The following is a 26854-nucleotide window of genomic DNA, read 5'->3' on the forward strand; positions in this document are numbered from 1 at the left end:
CATATTCGATTTCAGCCCCAAATAACGAGTATTAATGCATTTTTTTTCCAATGAGGTTCGACGAATTCTGGTTTATTACACACTGGGACCCCCCAATGTCCTCGTTTCTCCTCAAATTTTGTTTGGCCCTTTTACCTGATCCGAGGAACTTTCTGTGTGATTTTCGGGGAATTTTGTTCCGGGACCCATGAATCTCGAAAACCGTGTATTTTGCACTTCAATTTGAGACGTTCGAGAGGTCGTACTGGATCATATTTCTTTTTCTCCTAGTTTTTTTACCACGAGTTCGGGGTCATTTCAGAAGTTAACCTATTCGACTTCAACCCCAAATAATGATTATTAATCCATTTTTCACGATTATCCGAAATCGAGGAATGTTGGGTAATCGCATACCTACACCCCCCGAATGTCTTCCTTTGCTTCTCAAATTTTGTGTGGCCGTTTTATCTAACCCAAGAAACCTTCTGTGTGATTTCTTGAAAGTTTTGTTCCGGAAACCAGTAATGTTGGAAACCGTGTATTATACACTTCAATTTTACTGTTCGGGAGGTCATCCCGGACCATGTTTCTTTTTCTCCCAATTTTTTCTAACACTTGACCGAGGTCGTCTCAGGAGTTAACCTAAATAATGACTATTTATCTATTTTTCACGATTATCCGAGGTTCGAGGAAAATTGGTTTATCGCACACTACACACCCAAATAGCCGTCGTTGCTCCTTGAATTTTTTGTAGCCGTTTTATCTAACCCGAGAAACCTTCTGTGTGATTTCTGAAGAATTTTGTTTTGAACCCTGAAATCTCGAAAAACGTGTATTACACTTCAATTTGAGTTGTTCGGGAGGCCTTACCGGACCACGTTTCTTTTTCTCCTAGTTATTCTATCACGTGTCCGAGGTCATTTCAGGAGTTAACCTGTTCGATTTCAACCCTAAATAACGAGTATTTACCCGTTTTTCACGATTAACCGAGATTAGACGAATGCTAGTTTATCCATACCGGCACCCCTAAATGTCCTTATTTGCTACTCAAAATTTGTGTGCCCGTTTTATCTAACCCGAGGACCTTCTGTGTCATTTCTGGAAAATTTTGTTCCGGAACCCTAGAATCTCGAAAACCTTGTATTATAAATTTCAATTTTAGCCGTTCAGGAAATCGTATAGAACACTGTTTCTTTTTCTTCCGGTTTTCCATCACTTGTCCGAGGTCATTTCAGGAGTTAACCTATTCGATTTCAGCTTCAAATAACGAGTATTAATGCATTGTTTTCCTAATGAGGTTCGACGAATGCTTGTTTATTACAAACCGCGACCCCAAATGTCCTCTTTTCTCCCCAAATCTTGTGTGGCCTTTTTACTTGATCCAAGAAACCTTCTGTGTGATTTCCCGGGAATTTTGTTCCGGAACTCTGAAATCTCGGAAACCGTATATTATACACTACAATTTGAGCCGTTTGAGAGTTTGTATCGGACCACGTTTCTTTTTCTCTCGGTTTTTCTACCACGTGTCCGAGGTCATTTCAGGAGTTAACTTATTTGATTTAAGCCCCAAATAACGAGTATTACTCCATTTTTCATGATTAACCGAGGTTCAATAAATGCTGTCCATACCGGCACTCCCAAATGTCCTTTGGGAGGTCGTACCGGACCACGTTTCTTTTTCTCCCGTTTTTTTTCTATTACGTGTCCGACGTCATTTCAAAAGTTAACCTATTCGATTACAGCCCCAAATAACGAGTATTAATCCATTTTTCACGATTGTCCGAGTTCGACGAATGTTGGTGTATTGCACACCTGCACACCTAAATGTCCTTCGTTGCTCTTCAAAAATTATATGGCCGCTTTACCTGATCTGAGGAACCTTTTGTGTGATTTCCGGAGAATTTTTTTTCCGGCACCCTGGAATCTTGAAAACCATATATTGTACACTTCAATTTGAGCTGTTCGGTAGTTCCTACCGGACCACGTTTCTTTTTCTCCCGGTGTTTCTACCACGTGTCCAGGGTCATTTCAGAGTTAACATATTCGATTTCAGCCCAAAATAACGAGTATTAATACATTTTTTCCAAAGAAGTTCGACGAATGCTGGTTTATTACACAAAGGGACCCCCAAATGTCCACGTTTCTCCTCAAATTTTGTGTGGCTTTTTTACCTGATCCGAGGAACTTTCAGTGTGATTTTCGGGGAATTTTTTTCCGGGACCCACGAATCTCAAAAACCGTGTATTATATACTTCAATTTGAGCCGTTCGGGAGATCGTACCGGACCATGTTTCTTTTTCTCCCAATTTTTCTACCACGAGTCTGAGGTTATTTCAGAAGTTAACCTATTCGATTTCAGCCCTAAATAAGGATTATTACTCCATTTTTCACGATTATCCGAGTTTCAGGAATGGGTAATCGCATACCAACACCCCCGAATATCCTTCTTTGCTTCTCAAATTTTGTGTGGCCGCTTTATCTAACCCGAGAAACCTTGTGTGTGATTTCCGGAAAGCTTTGTTCCGGAAACCAGGAATCTCGAAAACCGTGTATTATACACTTCAATTTGAGCCGTTCGGGAGGTCATACCGGACCATGTTTCTTTTTCTCTGAGTTTTTTCTAACTTAACCGAGGTCGTTTCAAGAGTTAACCTATTCGATATCAGCCCCAAATAACGATTATTTATCCAATTTTCACGATTATCCGAGATTCGAGGAATATTGGTTTATGGCACACTGCACACCCAAATATCCTCCGTTGCTCCTCGAATTTTTTGTAGCCGCTTTATCTGACTCGAGAAATCTTTCGTGTGATTTCTGAATAATTTTGTTTCAGGACCCTGCAATCTCGAAAACCGTGTATTATACGCTTCAATTTGAGTCGTTCGAGAGGCCGTACCGGACCACGTTTCTTTTTCTCCTAGTTTTTCTATCACGTATCCGAGGTCATTTCAGGAGTTAACCTATTCGATTTCAGCACCAAATAACGAGTATTAACCCGTTTTTCATGATTAACCGAGGTTCGACGAATGCTAGTTTATCCGTACTGGCACCCCTAAATGTCCTTCTTTGGTCCTCAAAATTTGTGTTGCCGTTTTATTTGACCCGAGGAACCTTCTGTGTAATTTTCGGAGAATTTTGTTCCGGAACCCTGGAATCTCAAACCTTGTATTATAAATTTCTATTTCAGTCGTTCAAGAGGTCATACCGGACAGCGTTTCTTTTTCTCCCGGTTTTTCCACCACGTGTCCGACGTCATTTCGGAAGTTAGCATATTCGATTACAGCCCCAAGCAAAGAGTGTTAATCCATTTTTCACGAATATCCAAGTTCGACGAATGATGGCTTATCGCACACCTGCACACCTAAATGTTCTTCGTTGCTCTTCAAAATTTATGTGGCTAGTTTACATGATCCGATGAACCTTATGTGTGATTTCCGAAAATTTTTGTTCTGGGACCCTGAAATCTTGAAAACCGTATATTACACACTTAAATTTGAGCCGTTCGTACCGGACTACGTTTCTCTTTCTCCCGGTTTTTCTACGACGTGTCCGAAGTCATTTCAGGAGTTAACATATTCGATTTCAGCCCCAAATAACGAGTATTAATGCATTTTTTTCCAATGAGGTTCGACGAATGCTGGTTTATTACACACCAGGACCCCCAAATGTCCTTGTTTCTCCTCAAAATTTGTGTGGCCTTTTTACCTGATCCAAGGAACCTTCTGTGTGATTTCCGGGTAATTTTGTTACGGGACCCAGGAATCTCGAAAATTGTCTATTATACATTTCAATTTGAGCCGTTCGGGAGGTCGTACCGGACCATGTTTCTTTTTCTCTCGGTTTTTCTACCACGAGTTTGGGTTCATTTCAGGAGTTAACTTATTCGATTTCAGCCCTAAATAACGATTATTAATCCATTTTTCACGATTATCCGAGTTCGAGGAATACTGGTTAATCGCATACCTACATCCCCGAATGTCCTCCTTTGCTCCTCAAATATTGCGTAGCCGCTTTATCTAGCCCGAGGAACCTTCTGTGTGATTTCCGGAGAATTTTGTTCCGGGAACCAGGAATCTCGAAAATCGTGTATTATACACTTTAATTTGAGCCGTTCGGGAGGTCGTACTGCATCATGTTTCTTTTTCTCTTGGTTTTTTTACCACGTGTCCGAGGTCATTTAAGGAGTTAACCTATTCGATTTCAGCCCCAAATAACGAGTATTAATCCATTTTTCATGATTAACCCTGGTTCAACGAATGCTAGTTTGTCTATACCGGCACCCCAAATGTCCTCCGCTGCTCCTCAAACTTTGTGTTCCCACTTTATCTGACCCGAGAAACTTTCTGTGTGATTTCCGTAGAATTTTGTTTCGGAACCGTGGAATCTCGAAAACCGTGTATTATACACTTTAATTTGAGCCCTTTGGGAGGTCGTACCGGACCACGTTTCTTTTTCTCCCGGTTTTTCTACCACGTATCCGACGTTATTTCAAGAGTTTTACCTATTTAAAGAGTTAACCTATTCGATTACAGCCCCAAATACTGACCTTGAGCTACCAGTAAAAAAAAAAGGTTTTAAAAACTAATTTTGACCCGTATTTTAACTATATCTTGACCCTTGTCCCGTTAAACCAGACATGTATTTGACAAACCCAAATTCAATCCAACCCATATTATAACCAGAAATTTGACAAACCCAAATTCAATAAAACCCATATTATAACCAGAAATTCGACTCAGTTGACCCGTTTACTAGGTCTAATCTTAACCAATAAATTATGCTAAGTTAGTGGACTTTGTTAGCAACAAAAATAAACAAAATCTCCAAAATCCCTTTTCCCTCTCTTACTCCTCTCACTACAACTCATCACTCCACTCTCCCTTCCTCCTTCCTTCTTCCTCTTCACCATCACCACCGCCATCAATGCTCCACCACCAAAAATGTCAATCTACGACGGCGCATTCCTAAACTCCCAACTATCAAAACCAACCTCCATCTTCGGTCTCCGTCTATGGGTAGTTATCGGAATCTTCGTCGGTTCCGTCATCGTCCTCCTCCTCTTCCTCATCTCCCTTTGCTTCACCTCTCGCCGCCGCCACTCCAAACACCCTCACCCTTCTACTTCCGTTACGCCGCCGATCTCTAAAGAAATCTCCGAAATCATCCTCCCCTCTCGCCGGCCCGCCCCCGGCCCTGTACCAGATATTAAGATTGATATTGGGAAATCTGAACACCGTGTTGTGTTCTCCGATAAAGCTCCCTCAAGCGGAGAGAGCTTACGGTCTAGTAATCATAATAACAATAATGTAAATGCTAGTGATCATAGTGGAAGTCATTATAGTAATTATAGTGGTAATGATGGTGGGAATGGAGGTGGAGGTGGGAATACGGTGTCGTGTGGACCGGAAGTGTCGCATTTGGGTTGGGGGAGGTGGTATACGCTTAGAGAGCTGGAATTGGCTACTAATAGTTTGGCGGATGAGAATGTGATTGGTGAAGGTGGGTATGGGATTGTTTATAGTGGGATTTTGGTTGATAATACTCGTGTTGCGGTCAAGAATCTATTGAATAACAGGTAGTTATGATTTTAATTTGATTTATTTGGATTTGTTTTGATGAATTGAGGTGATTTTGGTGATTGATTAAATGAATGAATCATGGGTTTTGGGGGATTTTGTTGGAATTGTATTGGGTTTTTGTTGATTTTTGAAGTTAATTTGTATTTTTGGTGATTTTTGTGGAGTAAGGAATCATGGGTTAGGGTGGTAAAACTGTAAAAGATTTTGATCTTGGTTTGTGTGATTAGGTAAATTTTGTGTTGATTATGACATGTGGGTGTGGTGGATTAAGCTAATTACCATTCCTTGATTAAGAATTGAGATGTTGCTTTAATTTTGTGTGGAGGTAGTGAATTATGATTATTTATGTTTTAATCAAGCTGAGTTTTCGAACATTTTGATTTTGAATTCGCGGAAATGAATTCCGAATATTTTCAGATGTTGGCTAGTTTAACTGGTAAAGTCTAGGTGATGTGGAAGCCGTGGTAATGAATTGTGATTATTTATGTTTCAAACATTTTGATTTTGAATTCATTGAAATGGGAAATCGGAATGTTTTCATGTGTTAGCTAGTTTAGCTGGTAAGGTATTAGACGAGACGGAAATTATGTTTATCTATGTAGCAGTGGCACTTTCTCTGCAAATTCCTGTCTTACTTTCCTGTATAAACAAGCATGAATCTTTGAAACCGTATAGTTAACGAATAGGAGTAAGTGAGTAACAATCACCATCTTACCTTACTTTTTGTACAAGTAAATTTTTGTATTCTAATGCATATTGAATCTTTTCTGGCTATACTGTTATTCCTGTCTTGTCCTGATCATAACTTGTGCTGTAAAGTGTCCTGATATGCTAGTGGATTTTTAATTATTGTGATGGAGATCAACTTAGAATTCAATTCTTTAATATGTACATTCTCCACTTAAATTATTTCTGAGCAATTGGTAGATCTGGAGATTCTGCACTTGTGAATAATACAGAACTTATTGAATGATAATGATGAGCTGCCCACTAGGAGGAGCGTTTTTATGCTTGATGGATTTTACAATGATCTGTGGATATTATTACTATTGATTTTTTTTTTTTTTTTTTGTATTAGTGTTACAGTAACATGAATGGCATTTCTCAGTATCGTTGTAATATTCGCAAATTTGCTGATCTTAATGACCTTTTTTCAGAGGTCAGGCTGAGAAGGAATTCAAAGTGGAGGTTGAAGCAATCGGACGTGTTAGACATAAGAATCTTGTTAGGTTGCTTGGATACTGTGTTGAAGGGGCTTATAGGTATGGACTTCTTTGGGTTGTGAACTTGAAAATTTGGCGTTTTAATTATACGAACGTCTCAACCCACTTTGCTTCTTGTTGTCTAGGATGCTTGTGTATGAGTATGTTGATAATGGCAATTTAGACCAATGGCTTCATGGTGATGTTGGTGAAGTCAGCCCCCTCACATGGGATATCCGAATGAACATTATTTTGGGAACAGCAAAAGGGTAAAATGAAATTAAATGCATTATCTTTATTTATTTTAGGACAACACGTGGTTCGAGATGGATAAGTTAGACTATTGGATTGCAGGTTGGCCTATCTTCATGAGGGTCTTGAACCCAAAGTTGTGCACAGAGACATAAAGTCCAGCAACATACTTCTTGATCGGCATTGGAATCCCAAGGTTTCTGATTTTGGCCTAGCTAAATTGCTTAATTCCGAAATGAGCTATGTGACGACTCGTGTCATGGGAACTTTTGGGTCAGTGAAATTTGCTGCTGTTTAGCATTGATGAAAATAACGTTTCTATTTCATTTAACTATCTAAGCATTCTTCATTTGACAGATATGTAGCTCCCGAATATGCTTGCACCGGAATGTTGACTGAGAAGAGTGATGTTTATAGTTTTGGAATACTTATCATGGAGTTAATTGCTGGGAGAACCCCTGTTGATTATAGCCGGCCACCCGGAGAGGTAGATTTGCAAAATATGACTGTTCAAGATTTAGACACTTTTTTTGTTCCACATTTTGTCGCCCTTGATTAACTGGGAGATATATATTTAATGCAGGTGAATTTGGTAGACTGGCTAAAAACTATGGTAGGGAATAGAAGATCTGAAGAGGTGGTGGATCCTAAGTTACCTGAAATGCCACCTTCTAAAGCACTGAAACGTATTCTCTTAGTCGCTCTTAGATGTGTTGATCCAGATGCACAAAAAAGACCGAAAATGGGCCATGTCATCCACATGCTCGAGGCAGATGATTTGTTAGTCCGTGATGTATGTCAAACTTCATCTTATGTGCTATTTTTTAAAACAATTTGCTATCGTTTTATCTCAATATCTCCTGAGAGACGTGCCATATTAGTAAAACATGAAACTAATCAGATTTAACTAAAAACAGAAATTAAGAAATGTTTATCCATAAAATGTCAGTCGCATGATAATCTTAACATGAGTGTATGAGACTGTCTTATATGAGAATCTGTGTTTTTTTCTGTTAGTGAACACTGGGAGGCTTAGAGGTATATTTGAGCAAATAGTGGTCTTACATCTTTGAACTACTTCATGCAGGAGCGCCGTGTTGGAAGAGATTCTTCCACTTCTAGCCGTGACAATCTGCAAGATAAGCCTGCAGTGGTTTCCGTTAAAGCCAATGTTAGGCATTTGCAGGAAGCCAGTACAGACATGAGTGAATCCGAAAGTAGTAAAGACCAACAGCAGCCAAACAGATGGAGATAGTGTTGTAAATGGGTACCATTTACTTCGATTTTTACACTGAACTTTAGCAGCTTTTTTCTGCTTAATTATATTCTCTCATTCCCCCCTCGTCCCCTCCACCCTGTAATCTTATCTTCTACAGTATAAATTAATAAACATTCTTTATTAGTTTAAGGTTATTCCTCATTATTCCATCAATTTTCCCTCTGTCTTACAGCGCATATGTAAATTGAAACTTTTGTTATTCATCAAGAAGAATAGTATCAATTGGCAGATAGACCATATGGGTAAGACGAGTCACATATAGGACACGATGATATTTTCACATATTGTGGTGTGACTTTGACGTGTCAAGTTGAAAGCTTGCCACAAAACCCCAAAGCTCTCGATGTCTTATCGCAGGACCGTCTTACCTAAACCCATTTGCTACTACATGAAAATGACGTCATTCTCATCTCGAGCTTGGATCGGTCTGTTCTTAACTTTACCAACCGTGTAAGCCGATACATCGTCTTGTTTATCAATTATATGCATCTACATCACTTGCTTGTTTTCTCTGTGGACCATATAAACAGATAATGCAAATTTGCAATTGTTTCCTACATGGTGGGCACTCCTTTGTTCTGGCTGTACCTTATATTATAGGGACTGGTATGTAGCCTTGCTTCTGAACTTCGCCGTCAATGCCAGATCAAGCAGGGTATGTGGGGCAGACGATTATTGCATAGACCTTCCTATCAGAGGTAAGCTGGCAATGCCTTATTTTTGGACCAAGCTTGTCCTTTTTCTTTGATGTGATTAATGTTTGTCCGTCACCATATGACTTTTCGACTTCTACTACTATACGATTCTTGTAGATAACCCAAGTTGGCTGTTTGCTAACTAGGAAACTTTAGTCACTTTCCCTTTTGGCAATATGAAACTCTCCATGTGTTAAAATCTATTGATAAATCTGATCGTTCTTGTAAGTTGCTTGAGAATGAGGATTGGTGACATAGTTGATTTCGATAGATATGGCAAAAACTTGGAAGATGGTCGAATGGCGGGCACAAAGTCCTGTATTAGCGAGTCTTTCAAAAATTAAAATTCCCTTGTACTATAGTTTTAGAGGATCTCTTTTAATGCCTATGATGTCCCTTTAAGGTAGTAGTCATTTTCAAAATGTTTAGCGACTGACTATCTGATCGTGATTTCTTTTTCAACCATTTTATACTTTATTCTTCGGTGACCATGTAGAACTTTTTAGCAACCCTTTTATGTTCAATTATGAGATGGTTTCAAGCTAATTTAATGTAATACAGTGTGTTGGACTGTTGGAGACTTGGTGAATGGTAGTACGCAACCTCTTGCATGAGACGGTCTCACCATTCCACATTTAGCTATAGGTAGACCGTCTCAGACAGATATAAATGTCTTGTGAATTTCCAATGTCGGAAATTGAACACGCCTTGGAATACCAGGAATAAAAGTCACCTAAAACCTTAAATCCCAGTCTTGTCGCACCAAAAAAACCGACTTATGAATACTTGCATTTGAAGAAGATATAACTCACTCTACCCTACCTCCCTTTGTTAATGTATAAATGCTTGTGCAACCAACCTAAGTTGTGCAACTAGGGGTACTACTGGGAAGTTAGATGTCATGTGAATGCTTTTAATGTTATGTCTGTAATATTTGGAGCTATTTTTGTATCTATGAATTTGAGATCATGGCTTGATTTGCTGTAAAATGCATTTGATAGCATGTTTGGGTGTTCTACTACGCTAATGTTTAGAAGAAAATGAGTCGGTTGTATAGACAAATCACTCAAGAAGGGTGTTGTACTCGTACATGATACGCCCTCTGTTCCATCATTTGTTTACCTTTTATATTATTTGTGACGGGTATTATTATCAAAGGTAAAGAAATGATTGGAAGTTTGGAACGGAGGGAGTACTCTTTTTTAGACATGGTCGGGTAAATAGATGTTTCATTGTATGTTGTTACAATCAAAGATTGTTTCACAACATAAAAGCCCCGGTTTATCCTATATGCGCACCCACGTTTGCATTTCTCACCGAGTCAGAGTAACATTGGTAGAAGTATGAATGAATTAATGTCTTATTTCAGCCTTTTGGGTATGTACTTGATCATTTTGGTTAAGTTATGATTCATGTTTTTTTTCCTGTAAATACATGATAGTCTAAAATCGAGTTTGGTTTAACCGTAAGGACAGTATGCACTTCGTCATGAGTTTTATCTAATGATTTCGAACTCGGATCCTCTGTTTAAAGCTAGATAGCGTCCCAAATTGCACGTCTGGTGATTCAGGTTAAAAATGAAGGTTGACCAATAATGGCAACAGTATAGTCTCAGCTTGAATTGCATGTTTCCGTGATTTGTGCCAAATTAAATATGGGCCAACAACATAGTTTATCGGATCTTTCAATTCTAGGTTATCGAGAGTATTGTCTGACTTGTCTCTTATGTACGAGTCCGTTTCTCTCATCTTTATGGGCCCAAAGCCCAAAGTGTGACATACTGACATTTTTTCGCCCAATTGCTATTCGTCGTCGACACGGTTGGGCTGGTCAACAAATACTATCCTACAACCAGTTGTATAGTAGCATTATACAACCGCCTCAAATTTGTTTAACTCTTACACAAAGTTGTTGAGCTACTAGGTAGCACCAAAACGGACACGGACACGACACGGACACATGACACGGCATCCCATAAAATTTAGGACACGGGACACGTTATTTAAATTTAATAAAATATATATTTTATAATTATAAATGTTCAATTTTAGTTTTATAAAATTATTTGATATTAAAATTAAATAAGTGAAGGTAAAATTTGTTATTGATTATAACTCGTTTTCATTTATCATTCAAACGCATCTTCTAATTAATCTCTTTCGACAGCTCATTTCTCGTTTAAAGAACATCATTCACCTCAAATGATCTCCAAATGTCATGGACACGCGTCGGACACGGCCCAAATACCATGGACACGCGTCGGATACGTGCCCTAATAAATGTAGAAAGTTAGACACTGCTTTATAGGTGTCCGACACGTTTCGGCGTGTGTCCGAGGAGTGTCGGTGTCGGACATGGTATCGGACACGGGACGGCTGATTAGGAGAAGTGATCGTGCTACCTAGTTGAGCTATTTTACAAGTTATTGAGCTATTTTACTAAATTATTGAGTTTAATAATTATTTTGTTAAGCCCAATAACTTTGTACCATAGCTCTATAATTTTGTTAATAAAACTCGATAACTTTATAATAAAGCTCAACTACGTTAAATAGGTTGTATATAAAAAACCAGTTGTATAATACATTAACTACAAACATTTGAATCAAACAATTTATTTGACGAATAGAAATTAACAACTAATATCGAATAACAAACAATTGAAGAATTTAGATTTGATCCATGAATCAATAAGTGTTAAACTAATAGACATAAAACAAATCGTTTTTTTCCAGAATGAAAAACGACAAATTAATAAGTGAAGCAATGTTAAACTAACCGACTTAAAATGAATCGGTGTTTTTAAAAATTAAAAAGGCAAATTACTAATCGCGACAATGTAACTAATTGAATATAAATCAATTTTTGACCTATTCATTAGAATTTCTCTATTTTATTTTATTTTCTTTTTCTCTGCATTACTCGATTTATCATCAGCGCAAAACAAACTTGTTCGAAATACTCAAGAAACTCCCCAAAAGTACAATAATTTCTCTCAAAACTCATATACAGTACAACTTTTAGTTTGAAGTACGAATCAATAGACGTAAGATATTTCAAAACCACAACTGAAAAAAGTACGCAGTTTTTAAAAAAAACAGGAGTCGTGGAATCAATATATGAGATCCAAATGTAATTCTTTATTTGTTGGCACGAATAAATGATAACGGCATCACGCATGCATTACCCATAATGGTTCTCATAACAAATGCCCCATGCATATTGGCCATATACGAAACGTTAAGGATGCTGCATCTTATAGCCAAGTAAGCCTTGGATGTACGTTAACTCATTATATAAGGAATACGGGAAAAAGGAAGAGAAGTTGTACATTTTCAATTATGCATGGTTTTTGACTTGCCATAACTTTTGTTTCTTCCTTTTTAAATAGTACGGACTACTCTACGGAGTACTAGAGGCGGTTAAGGTTGTGTTCGGCCATAAGTGCATAATTGAAGTATAGTATTGAATTCAATCCAAATTTTTAAGTATATTGTTAGAAAGGTTTGTATGATGATGATTTGGCATGAGATGAAACTCAAAAGTAGCTTATCTATTACTAATGCAATAATGCCCTAATAATCAAATTAAAAAAAAGGAGCAAATTATAAGATGTATTATGAACAAAAATTTGGAAATTAATATTTTTTATTTACTTCTCTCATCACAAATCAAGATCTTTGTTGTTCATTCAATCCAAACAAGAGCTCGACTTCAATTTACAAGGTACAAAGTATATGTATTGAATTCAATTCAAATCTTGAAGTATAGTACACAAGCGTCAATGCGTCATTTTCTTTTGGAGCATAAGGCTTCCATTCATGTTAAGAAGCCCAATGCCGAGTACGTAAATTAAACCATTCATGGACCCAATTATTTGTAGCGTGCTTGAACCAATGTTCATGCTGGGTTGGGTTAGGTTGACGGACGCCACAAATACTTGGACTATCATTAATTTATTGAGAGACAATATTGTATGCGGCGAAGAAAAAAAAATACCAAGTAGTTAAACTTGAATATTTTATTTCTTGGCCAAAATCTCGATAATGTGAGGGCCTCCTAATTGAATTTTTAAGGTGTTAGTTCATGCATCGACATTCGAAGATCTCTAGAACATTCCCCAACTCATGCAAAACGACATGTAATCCCGTGTTGGGAATGCTTTGCAATTAATTAGTGCAATTTGAGCTAGCATTATTTTATGAAAATTATGAATGAACTAAACATATAATTTGGTATGGAACGTGCCTTGTTCTCTTGATAATAATACCGATATTATGCTAACACGAAAAATCTTTTGTTGTCCATTCATGAATCATTGAGATTGTAGAACTAAATTTAGATTGTAGAACTAAATTGAGGGTTTCATGAATATCATTGAATGAACAACAAAGATTTTGATTTGTGATGACAGAAGTAAAGAGAAAATAGTTTTGCTGGAGAAGTCCTCGATCGAGTGGTCTGAAAGTACTCGATCGAGTGATTAGCTAGATTACACGGGTTATCTAAATCCGTGTTAGGTTTATTTTAGTTAATTTTCACTCCCCTATATAAAGGAGTCGTAATTAGGTCTAAAATATCTCTTAATCTTTTCATACCCTTAATCACTTCTGAACTTCTCTTAATCAGTACCTTTGCTCTTAATTACGATGGATTGTTCTTTACGCCAGATTCTTTGGATTGTAATCTTTCTCCCCTCTTAATCTAATACTTTGTTTGTTCTTTCGTTCTCTTATTATTATCTTTGTTTTGTGTGTTTATGCTTAATCTCAATTTCTTTACTATGTCTTCCATTAGCATCGTCATGATTATTGTTATTATTGTTAATCTCAAAAGCATGAGTAGCTAATCTCCTTATGTTAGGATTAGGGGATCCATGGTAGTGTTGAGACGATGTAGTAAATAGACTAGGTAATTTACTTGTGAGAATCTGTCACCATAGCAATATAACTGTAACATATTTAGTTGAGTGCACGCTTCTAAATAACATTAATTCGGTTAACTTTGTTCCTGGATCGGAAGATTGGAATAAACAAACCTGCTATGAACAGTAGACTACCCTAATGAGGACGGAAGTTAAGTTAGTGGAAATCTAGGGTGGATATCGGACTGGAAGGACCTTTCCCTTGCCCTTCTCACAGTAGATTGTCTAGGCTATTTATAACTGAGTCGATGAACTGACATGGTGAACCGAAATCCTGATATACTCTCTTTTATCTGATCATTTATCTCTTAATTCCTCGCTTTATCGCTCTTACTTTATTTCTCTTGCCCTTAATCTTTAGTAGTTTAAAAAACAAAATACAAACCCCCCAATTGTGACTTAGATAGATGGACTTACAGATAGATACCTTGCCTCCCTGTGGAGATCGACCCTACTTATCACTAGCTTCTGTTAGTTATATTTAGGTATTTATTTTTGGTACATAACGACCGTATCATTAATATTTTAATCTTATTCAATGTTTAGTTTTTTAACTATTTTTTCAACTATATTATATAATAAAAATTAATATAAGAATTATTTTAATTTATCTTTGACTCAACGGGTCGACGTATTCGGGTCGGTTTCACTTAAATTAACGAGTCATTTTGGGTTCCAGATGGAACGGATTACTGCTCGAGATTTTCAGATTTTAACCCTGGAAAAAATATATGAGGTCGGGTCGGGTCAAAATTTGACAGGTCATGTCTTAAACTCATAACTTATTATTTAGTTAAAATAATATGAATACGAATTGTTCAAATAACCAACTCTAATCTGCTATGTTTTGCATTTATATAATATCGACGAGGGCTGAATGTTAAGAGTTACCGTTACTATGATCCAGCAACACGTGGATTAGACTTCCAAGGTCAGAGGGCTTCTTACGTTGTGTGGTTTATCTAAATGTTGTTAAATGGTTTGTTTGAAAAAATAAATAAAAAAATTTGTTCAACTGTTAATTACGGAGTACTATGCAATATTTTGATCTTGTCTTACTAAGTAGTGTTCACGTTAATTTGTTTTATATCTTCTTAATGTTATTTTCGATCGGGAAAATTATTCATCTTCTTTAATAAACCAGGTCTGTTGGAAGATCTGGATGCTGTTGATGCTAGAGCCGTAGTTCTTTTTCATGCATGCGCTCATAATCCTACTGGTGTAGATCCCACCCTGGAATAATGGGAACAAACAAGGCAACTAGTTAGGTCAAATGGTCTATTACCTTTTTTTGATAGTGCATATCAGGTAATAGCATCAGTTAATTTTCTGGAGATGACGGGTTTATCAAATAAATAGTTTGGGTGTTTAGAATTATTTTTTTCATGATGTCCTTTTGTATCTTAGGGCTTTGCAAGTGGCAACCTCGATGCAGATGCACAATCTGTTCGTATGTTTGTTGCAGATGGAGGAGAATGTTTCATTGCTCAAAGTTATGCCAAAAATACGGGTCTTTATGGAGAACGTGTTGGCGCCTTAAGCATTGTAAGACTTTTATTTTTGAAGAAAGGACTTCTAAATTTTGCAATAGTAACTACTTGGACTGAGTTTCTTACCAAAGCATGCAAATCGTCAATTTCACGGGGTTTTGTTTTACTTTCTCATTCATGAGGGTCTCATGACCATGGTATTAAATCCAGTATCAAACTTGATCTTTGAATTATTGGTCTTCGCTGCTTGATCGTGGCCATTGCTATAATAATGTGGTGCCGCCGGTATACTTAGTACCATGTTTATGAGAATCATGACACATATATTCATAGTTTTGCATTTTCAATTCGTATGTTGTTGCCTTGTTGAGTATATCTATAAATATTATTAAAAGGCTAGCTTTAAAATGTCACGTAGACAATGCCACATGAGATGGAAAAAAGCCACGTACACAATAATGATGTGACTTGGCAAACTAATATGACATGGATTATCCAATTTATTATTATATTGCATTAATTTAAAATACTTATTCCCTTTAAAAATCCATCCATATTCCATTAGCTTTAAATTTAATTAACTAAAAAAACTACAATAAGAAAATACGCATTAATTATAAGTTAATAATTTCAAGATATTTCATATGGAGTAGTATTATATGTATTCGAAATAAAAATAAAAAAATTGAATACATAAGAAATTAAGAACGACGATGAATAAATGAAGTTGAAAACAAAAACAAAAAAAATTGTATTGTCACTAATTCACTACTTTTTTTAAAAGCATTAATTCACTATTGTTGCTACTATAACTTTGTTGTATATAGAAGATGTTTTACAGAACTACTTAATTGACAAATGAGTATTAAATATCATATAAATTTTTTTTTAGGAAAATATAAAATATATGAAAAAGAAAATATTTATTTAATTTAAGTAATTTACAAACAAATTCTGTAAATACTTAAGTGAAATTAAACAGTAATAATAGAATTTTAAAAGGGTAGTAATACCGTGTATTTAGTTCATGAAATTATTTTACGTAAAGGATAAGGTTTTGGAAAATATAAAATATATAGAAAAGAAAATATTTATTTAATTTAAGTAATTTACAAACAAATTCTGTAAATACTTAAGTAAATCTATACAATATAGTTAAAAGTTTAGATTAAAGCATTTATCTTAATTTCACATGGCATTAGCATTTAATATTTTATACCCCATTAATTTTATTAATTTTTATTGATTATTTAATTAATTATTAATTATTATCAGATTATTGGTTATTTGATATAATTCTTATAAAAAAATGATTACTAAAAGTCCTTACAAAAATGTCATTACATATTGTGTAACATACAAATAAAGAAAATCAAAAGACTTCATTAATATTCTTAAATTAAATGTATATATTAAAGATTTGATGAGCTAAAAAAACCAAAAAAAAGATGTAACTTACCAAAATTGACATAAAAGTTTCATAATTTACAATTATATTTCACATTTTAATTGAAATTTTTGGAAGAGAACATATGTGATAGTGAATCGGTTAAATTTTTTCATATTAACACAACTCATAAATTTAAAGTATACATTTATTTATTTCTTTAAAATCTATATAATAAATAGTATAAAAAGGCTAACATTGAGTACATTTTTAAATGACATGTGATATAACCACATGATTTCAAGAAGTCATATTACAAGTCTCATCATCATAATTATTTTCTTTTATGTCCCCTAATATTTATTCTTACATTTACAATATTAGAAAAAACAGCAACTCTCCTATAAGACCGTCTTATAGCATAGGACTGGCTCAATAGAAAAAAAGCCCAAGCAAAAACATTGAGATACTAAGTTTTTGATTTTATTTTGATAACTTTATACTTTATAATGAAAACTAACCTATTTAGATATGTAAGTTATTAATTTAAAATATTAGGTTATTAAAATAAAAGTATTACTAGTTTTAAACCCGTGCAAAATTGCACGGGTATGTATTTGGGCCGGTATTAATGTTTTTTTATTGTATTTTTTTTTTTTTGCATTTCTATTGTACTTATCTAGTTGGTCTAAATCAACGATCTACATAATTAATGTTTAAACTTGTTACAAATACTTGTTCACGTGCAATGGTTTAAGAGGAAATAACAAAGGCAATTCTTAAAAAAAATATATATCGTATTATCTAGTTTTTAAAAATTATACATGTAATTTATTCGCATTATATGTAATTCAATTCCGTAATTAAATGTAATTCCTTCTCATAATTATGTACAGTATTATGTAATTTTTTTATTTTTTATTTTTAAATTATGCAATTCATTTATTTGTAATTAGTTTCATTTATTCCGATTTGTAATTCATTCCGCTTAAATGTCATTAATTCATTTATTCGGAATGTATAAAATTATTTCATAATATTATTTCATAGTATTTCTTCGAAGACTGAATTTGTCGCATGTTTGTATACCCGAAATTCTGAAGAAATAAATACATTGCACACTAACGGGTTCCACCATACCATGTATTTCCAAAATTAAAAAGAAAAAAAAAAGCTGAATTAATGACGTGGCACGCCCTGTTTTGAGTATTGTCTTTTGAATTAATAAAGATAAGATTAAAATTTGCTTTAAATGTTAGTTGAAGACTAAATTAACTCGATTGCCTATCATTGTCACCTACCATTTTCGGTGTGCGAGGTTGATAGTTAAGTTGCCGAGTTTTATATTCCAAGTAAATACCCCGTCATGATTAATTTTTTAAACAAAATTTTTTGTACCATGTAGTTTTAAAAAAATTATGTTGTGATGTTGTTGCTGCATGGTACAATAATATGAACCAAAATACATGAAAATTTTATACTCCAAGTAAATACTCCGTCAAGATTTATTTTTTAAACAAAAATTATTGTACCATGTAGTTTTAAAAAATTATTTATGTAATTTATTTGCGTTTTATGTTCTATCCCGTATATAAATGTAATTCATTCTCGTAATTATGTAATTTTGTTTTAAAAATGATGTAATTCAATTTCATTTACTCCCATTCGTAATTCATTCTGCGTATATGTTATTAATTTTATTTACACGGAATGGATAAAATTATTTCATAATATTAATTCATAGAATTTCTTCATAATATTATTTCATAGAATTTGTTGCAAGACGGAATTTACCGCATGTTTGAAAAGACGGAAATCTGAAGAAATAAATACATTGCACACTAACGGGTCCTATCATAACATGAATTTCCAAAAAAAAAAAAAAACTGCATTAATGACGTGGCGCGCTGAGGATTGAGTATTGTCTTTTGTATTAATATAGATAAGATTTCATATTTTTATTAAGTAATTTTGTTGGGCCTTATACTATTGGGTTAGTCTTACCTAAATATAGGTCTTATAGAATAATTTGTGTAGAAAAAATTAAAGAAGACAATAAACTTTTTATTTTGTTCCACTTCAATACTTTATTCAATTCACCACAAGCATTTAACCATACTTTTCATCTTCTTTCTCCATAACTCATTTCTCAAGTTTCTTTATAATGATTCATATTTTTGGTTTATCTTAAAACTTTTGATGATATTATGACTTCTTAATTACTACTTTTTTTTCTTGAGATGATAATGTTTATTCCATGAGCACAACAATAGACATGCATTTTTATTATAGTTTTTTATCAACCTACAACTCATTCGTTTTTATCATGTTCTCTTTTCCATTATAAGATTTTACTATATTGGTCAAACTCATTTGATAATATATCTTATGCAATTTTGTATCTCATGTACAATTGATTTTGGCATAATACTAATTTGTACAATTGATTGAATTTTCAGGACCATGACATACTTGGAGATAAAAACATGCAAATGACAATCGACAAGTACGTGGATTTTTTAAGAGGGTGATGTTTCTCATTTTTTTTCCTTGGATTTTTTTGGGGGAGATTTTCCTATTTTAATTATTAATACAAAACTCATTTGATAATATTTTTCATATACTCGGTATATCTTATGCAATTTTGTATTTCGTGTACAATTGATTTTGGCATAATACTAATTTGTATAATTGATTGAATTTCGGGAGCATGACATACTTGGAGATCAATACGTGCAAATGACAATCGACAAATATGTAGGGTAATATCCGTATAAAACCCCTTAAAAATTAAGGACTATAACGCAATTTTATCATGTGATTAATTGTCATAAACGAAAAACAAGAGAAACGATAAAAGAACAAGAATCAACCTCGGGTCCTGTGAATTTCGGCCTAAGAACAGAAATCAATATAGATTTCCTCCTAATTGTTGCACCCAAGATCGTCTGAGACTATGCCCCTTGTGCTAGAAATTGCTCTCTGATTGCCTTGCAATATTGAGAGAGCTTTTGTGAGGTTTTGATGTGAGATCTAGAATTTCAGAGAAAATTACTCCAAAATCCTAATTTTGTTGCAAATGAAAATAATTAGGTCAAAAGGAGAGAAGGTCTCTCCTTTTGTTTCACTCGGCCAAGCCGTGAGCTAAGGGAGGGAGTGGGCTTTCCACTTTCTCCTTATTTAACTCGTGGTCCGACTCGTTTTGCTAAATGTATATGACGGGTTTTAATTATAAATCATTATCCGTTATCGGATATTAAAATATCGACTAGTAACAAGCATCAGTCGACATATTAATACTTGTCCGACAATAACAATATTATATAATTAATTAATTCAATATACATTAATTAAATATAACCGTTTATATTCAATTTACGAATTAACCGCTTAATTCACCTTAGCCAGTGTTATTTAATCCGTATTAAATAAATATCTCAACATCGCGTTTGACTAATTATTAGTCAATAACTCCGACTAACCGCTTAGTCATATTAGGCATCAACATGACTGTATTTTCATACCGTCACATCTCTCAAACGTATCCTATAGGTGTGACTTTTAGGGACCAGTTGATCACCGCCATCTGTATGACAATAACGTCAAACTTATCTAGCAAGCCAACCGTTATTGATAAACGTGGACCAACTGATAATAATACAAAAGTATACCCTTTAATCCTTTTAGAGATTTATATGTCATTGCACTAACTGTGGAGGACACCAGCCCCAACAAAATATGTGGATTTTTTAAGAGGTAGCATGATGTTTCTCATTTTTTTTCTTGGATTTTTTTTTTGGAGATTTTCCTATTTTAATTATTAATACATGACAATCGGTGAGTACAGAACACAATTTAAGAATTATCAATTTTTTTATTTCAGATATTAGTTCAATATCAGTTAACACGATAGTTGATGTTGAAGGATGTGTTCATATGGATGATCAAATCTGAAGGTCTTGAATGGAGTAATCACCATTACGAGGATGTATTTTTATGTCGTTGATCATTTTAATTGATATTAGCCTATCTATTGTTGTTCCAATAATTATGCTAAGGTTTTAGCCTATTAGTTATTCTTGGCCTTTTAGTTGTAGTGATAGTATCGACACAATATTGACGGATAATTCTTACAAGAGAAAAAAAAACCATCGAATGATAATTAAATTTAAAATGGAGAGACACATATTCAATGTATTCAATTACTATATTAGTCTTACTTCATTCACTTTGTTAGGCTATTTTTCTTTACCTATTGAAAGAGAAAAACTTGACCGCCTTTGGTAAATTGGCCGTTAAGAAACTCCTCAATCTCCGGAGCACCAATATCTTGAAGTTACATAATACATAACCCATGTATAAGTATTAATCATTGATTTCTATATAAACAACTTATGTCTATATACATATAATTAGACTATTTAATTTGAGTATGATGAATTGAGAATGCAAATCATTACTGAATTTACGAGTTAGCATAAATCAAGAATCATCAGAGCAATGAGCAACGTCATCCGTTCAACATATACATTCAAAAAAAAACTCTCTATTAAATGCGTAAATTCCATTAATTTACTAGGTTGTTAATAGAGAAGAAGAAGAGTTACTCATGATTAGATTTTTTTTGTATCTTTTACAAAGACCCACATTTTAACGACAAATACAATGCCTCCCCCACTAATCTCATATTATTATTATTGTTTATATTACCGTGTTATTATGTTCAATCTCATAATTTACATCCTATTTTATCTTTTGTAATGTTTTCAAATCAAAATATATTTTACACAAGTAGTATTAATAAAAAAAGGAAATTTGTATAGGACCCATGATTTTTCACGGGTTTCAAAACTAGTTTTCTATGTGATATAGAGTACTTGTTTAATTTTTGTAACACCCCGGTTTATGAAGGAGCCTTCGTCAAGACATTCCCTAATAAACCAGACTGTTACCATCTCGGTTTCCCGAGGTAGTGAATAACAAATTAAACTCCAAGGCAATTTATATAATTATTTTTAACTTAATTATTACAAAACCTCTTTTACGTCAAATTACAAAGAACTAACATAAATAAAATTGAAAGTCTTCTAGATGATGATCTAGCTACTAAGTCTTCTGATCCAGTGTCTCACGCCCACCAAGCTCCTGTTCTATCTCTTAAACCTGTCAAGTCCGCTTCGCCAATATTTGGGTCATCACAGGTGTTCACGAATACACAGGGTCAACCACGAGGTTGAGTAGGGAAAACAATGAAACAACAAAATATGATATGCATGCTCCTTCGTCACCTCCATCTCCATCTCAACTCATATCTCATAACTCATATCTCATACACATAACCCGGAACGCCCAGCCATACCGATCCCCGGTAGACTATATATATCGACCGTAGCCGATCTGCCACCGTTCGCACGAGGACACCAGGGCAAGTCCTGCAGAACCCGCCTGGGCCTTATCACAACATCGTCATCATTACACCACATCACCACAACATCCTCCATCTCTAATGCATATGAATGCTCAAAAGAAATTAATGCAACACAATATATATAAATCACTGAACTGATAAATCATAAAATCATGCCGGTTACCCGATGTTGTGATATCATACTCAATACGATCAATTCAGTCAATCACCTTCCCGTATATGAATCATAACGTAAATCAACAACCATGAATCAAGTCAACACAATTCAACAACAACGATAATGATTCAAGTGTATTTCCCTACCTCAGTACTGCAGTCAAATAGTCGGGTGTCCAGTAATATTCCACAACAATTCGCCCTCTGAAAGATAATTAAATGATAACGATTACTTAACTATTCCCGTTCCCAAAATAGAGAGTTATTAAAGATAGAACTTCCTAAAAATGGAAACTTTCCCGTTATAGTAACTTTTCTATTTAACCAACCCGACTTGAATTATTTAACTGACTCGGGAATTAAATTGAATAACCAATATGATAATTAAAAGATTAAACGAATTATACGATTAAGAAAACCCGAATGAAACATTTGAACAACTGAACAACCCGACTTAACCCGTCTTTTAATTATTTAATAACTCGGAATTAAATTAATTAATTAAGAATACGACCAATTAACGAATTATAACGATTAAACTATGAAAACCCGTTTCAAAACAATTCGAATAACCCGACTCTTACCAACCACGCCTTCACTCTCGCCCACACTCCTCACGCGCCGCCTGAACCACCCCGACAACCACCAGGCCAAGACCCCACTTCGACCCCACCACCAACAACCACCACCACTGGTCGATCGCCCGAGCGAGTCGAACCAGGGCTGCCATTTGGCCTGGTTCCCACCGTGCCTCACCAAGCGCCCCATTTTCTCAACCTACAACCACCGCAACTCTCACCTATCCCCTGCCAAACCACCACCGTCATGCTCGCCGCCAAACCACGCACCCAGACACAGTGGCACCACCGTTTCGACCTCCCCCAAGTCCACGGTGGCGCCACCCCAAACCTACCCGTCTAAACCCGTCTGAAAACCCGCATTATAACCCGTTTGCCACCCCCCGTCGCCGCCGCCTCTCTCTCGCCACTACCACTGCCTAAAACCACCATAACCACCACCACTACATTCGTCACTTACCACCCTACTCCCTTACTCTGCCAACAACCACCAGCATCCCCTCCCTAAGACACGAAACAACATCCAAAAACCCGACATCAATGCGAAAACAGAGGAGATGGGTTGCTCTTACCTTTCTCTGCCGCCACCAGGGCCACCCACGGTTGTCGACAATCAGCCTAAGGCCTTCCTTGCTGCGCCGTCAACACCCAGGCTCACCCTCTCTCTCTCTATGCGTGAAGGTTGGTGTTTGATGTTGATGAAGAAGGGAGGCGGGTTGAGGGAGTAAGAGAGGAGGGAGGCGGGTTGGGTAGTGTCCTATTAGGGTTAGGGTACTATTAGGGTTTAGGGTTAAATGGGCTGAACAGTTATTGGGCCAACTCAAATGGGTTAGCTCACATTTCGAATTCCTTATAAACCCGTCTCAATTAACTTACGATAGCTTAACGTAATTATCGACTCAACAATTAACCCGATATAATTAGTAATATAAAATGTATAATAATTATTATATATTAATATCCGTTTAATTGATTATATAAAATACGGGGTATTACAATTTTTCATTTTTTTTCCTGTCTTTTTTATTTTCCTGTTTTCTGTCCTGGCGGAAAAATTAATATGGGGGAATATCAATATTAACGTTCAGTTTGTCTTTTTTCTTATATTGCTTTTGTAGAACTAAGCAGCCATTTTGATTTTCATTTTACTCTTGTACAGCATAATTATGATTATAATTTGGTAGGTCTGCAAGACAACAAAAATAACAAGTAAGGTGGAAAGTCAGGTGAAGCTTGTCATCAGACCAATGTATTCTAGTCCACCTATTCACGGAGCATCTATTGTTGCCAGCATACTTAAAGACAAGTACATCCTTTACCCATCTTTTTTGGATTTTGTGGACATCGTTAAATGTAAAATTGAGTAGGCAAAAATATCTACACAAATACAAAAGGCTTGAAAGGCAATTTGAGATTTGGAGTTATGTGACTTTCCAACCTATTAGTTTCCTGTCTTTGGGACAGACTATTTCCCTATTTGTGTACACCCACATGGAATAATGTTGGCATATTTCTTTTGAAGATTTTGTGCTCTCTTTTCTCATTTTGGACTTTCACTATGTGTTAAGGGAGCTATATGATGAATGGACTGCTGAATTGAAGGAAATGGCAGATCGAATTATCAGCATGCGCAAGGAGCTTTTTGATGCTATAACTACTAAAGGTGAGCAATTATATAGATTTTAGATTGTATTTGTTATTCCTTCAAGCCAGTCTCTCCTCTGTTTTGGCATGGAGGCCTGGAGGGTGAGCTAGTGAAGTATTTTTCAATGCTTAGGCATCAAGTAAAGACTTCACTGAAAAAGGGTGGGTGAGTTTGATATAAATGTTGGGAATTCTGTCTTGATAACTCGTGTCTTCGGTAAAAATTAGGTTACCAAAATGGCATTTGTAATTTTGTATCTACATGAATGCTATCTACTTATCAATGTTAAAATGTTTCTGAAGCATGTTTAAATAGTACTCCCTCCGATTCTATAAGATCACATTACAAATCATCAATTGAGAAAGTTGCTTACTGTTCAAAAAACAGCCTGGAGTACAAGTATTAGGATTAAGAGATTAAATATTAGCAACTGTTTTCTTGATTTGGTTTGCTCGATATTTATTTGACTCCATTCTATAAGATCGTAACATATGAGCTTGAGACCAATATTAAGAAAAGTAGGTAAAATATGCAGGTTCACCAAAATACCCTTCTCGTCGTCTGACCAAACAGTCACACATCCTCATCTATTACTTACACAACAACACCAAACGCCCACACCTGATGCCCCCACCCAAACATCAAACACCACCCCCCACCACAACGCAATTTTCCCATAACCCACTTCATCTTCCCCGCCTGCACGAAATCGCCAAAGCCTTAACCATTAACCATTAATCATTAATCTCCGTCGACCACCAAGCCGCCGTCCTTACTGTACCCGCCTTTGCCTTAATCCGACTTTTCGAACTCCTTCCACAGTCACCTTCAATTACGGATTTCGGAAATCTATTGCTATAGTATTGGTTGTTTCTGGCTACACCGTGCCCGACTCTGTCTTCATCTTCTTTATCCACAACAACAAGTACTTTATTTTTCCTCTATATAATTCCAATTATAGTTCTTCAATAAAATTATACAAGTAGCATCTTTATCAATTTCTTCAAATTGATTGTTATTGAATTATTGTATTACTGTATTATTGTAATACCCGTAAATTTTTATAAAGTTTAATCACCATTTTATATTATACTCCCTCCTATTCTAAATAACTGTCCCATTTGCTATTTCCGTCTATTCACATAACTGTCCCATTTGCCATATTTGGACATGGTCTTTTACTTTCCTACCCTTAGCTCTTTCCTTTATTTACCACCCCAACCACCCATGACCCATCATATTCAATACTTTTCATTATTTAACTCATATATTCTTACCCTTATACAATAATTTTCATTATTTTAACTATATTCCTTAATTTTCGTGCCATTGTACCCCTAATTGTTTGACTTTCTACATGGTACCCCTATATTTTTTAAAACATACATGGTACCCCTAATTGTTGTCATTATCACTAAGTGTACCCCTAAACTTTATTGTTCGTCAATTAAACTCAATTTTAGGCGTTAAGTGATGACTTGGATGCGCAACCAAGCATGTCATTTATTATCCCATGACATAAGGACTCTATTAGGCTCAATATTCATCTCGATCATAATAGTTATTGATATATATGGGCTAAAAAATATTTGACGGAAAATTTATTGATTCCCTGCCAAATTATCACGTCCAAAGATGGATATTGAGCCTAATAAAGTCCTTATGCCATTGAATGATAAATGACAAGCTTGGTTACGTGTTTACGTAATCACTTAACGCCTAAAAATAAGTTTAATTGACGGAAAATAAAGTTTAGGGGTACCCTTAGTGATAATGACAACAATTAGGGGTACCATGTATGTTTTAAAAAGTGTAGGGGTATCATGTAGAAAGTCGAAAAATTGAGGGGTACCATGTAGAATATCCCTATATTTTATAAGTTAATTATGAATCGGGATTTATAAGCTGAGACGGGTTATTTGTTACGGTCTTGAAAAAAAAAAACGTAGTTGTTGCCGTCGGTTGGGACGAGGGATTTAGGGCCCAATATCCAACTCATAAACACACAAAATCACACCCACAAATTGTTCTATAGGACTGTCTTATAACATAACACCAGCCCATAATCCAAAAGCCCAAACAATTAACTTATAACTCACCTTTTTAATCAAATAACCAAAAGCCCAATAAAATTAGTTAATAAACTTATAAAAAAATTATTTTATTTTGATAACCTAGAGTTTTGTATTAATAAATTGTATATTTAAATATGTTAGTTTTTATCATAAAATGTCGTGTTGTCAAAATAAAATTAAATA

At 35.1% G+C, this 26854-nt stretch overlaps 1 protein-coding gene and 1 pseudogene across 1 annotated transcript; both read left to right on the forward strand.

Moving 5' to 3' along the window:
* Positions 1-4769: 4769 nt before the first annotated feature.
* Positions 4770-8428, forward strand: LOC141605087 (putative serine/threonine-protein kinase At1g01540). The gene is made up of 7 exons (XM_074423716.1): positions 4770-5557; positions 6719-6823; positions 6910-7032; positions 7118-7288; positions 7373-7502; positions 7599-7808; positions 8103-8428. The coding sequence occupies exons 1-7, from the start codon at positions 4923-4925 to the stop codon at positions 8268-8270; spliced, it is 1542 nt and encodes a 513-aa protein (XP_074279817.1). The 5' UTR covers positions 4770-4922; the 3' UTR covers positions 8271-8428.
* A 260-nt stretch (positions 8429-8688) lies between these two features.
* Positions 8689-24879, forward strand: LOC141607090 (aspartate aminotransferase, cytoplasmic-like; annotated as a pseudogene).
* Positions 24880-26854: the final 1975 nt, after the last annotated feature.

Source organism: Silene latifolia, chromosome 10 (genome assembly GCF_048544455.1).
Source record: "Silene latifolia isolate original U9 population chromosome 10, ASM4854445v1, whole genome shotgun sequence".
Lineage (NCBI taxonomy): Eukaryota > Viridiplantae > Streptophyta > Magnoliopsida > Caryophyllales > Caryophyllaceae > Silene > Silene latifolia.

Excerpts from the sequence above, each read along its gene's own strand:
- LOC141605087 (XM_074423716.1), top strand. The coding sequence starts at position 4,923 with ATGTCAATCTACGACGGCGCATTCCTAAACTCCCAACTATCAAAACCA. Across the intron at positions 5,558-6,718 it reads AAGAATCTATTGAATAACAG|AGGTCAGGCTGAGAAGGAAT; the intron begins GTAGTTATGATT and ends ACCTTTTTTCAG. Across the intron at positions 7,289-7,372 it reads CGTGTCATGGGAACTTTTGG|ATATGTAGCTCCCGAATATG; the intron begins GTCAGTGAAATT and ends TTCATTTGACAG.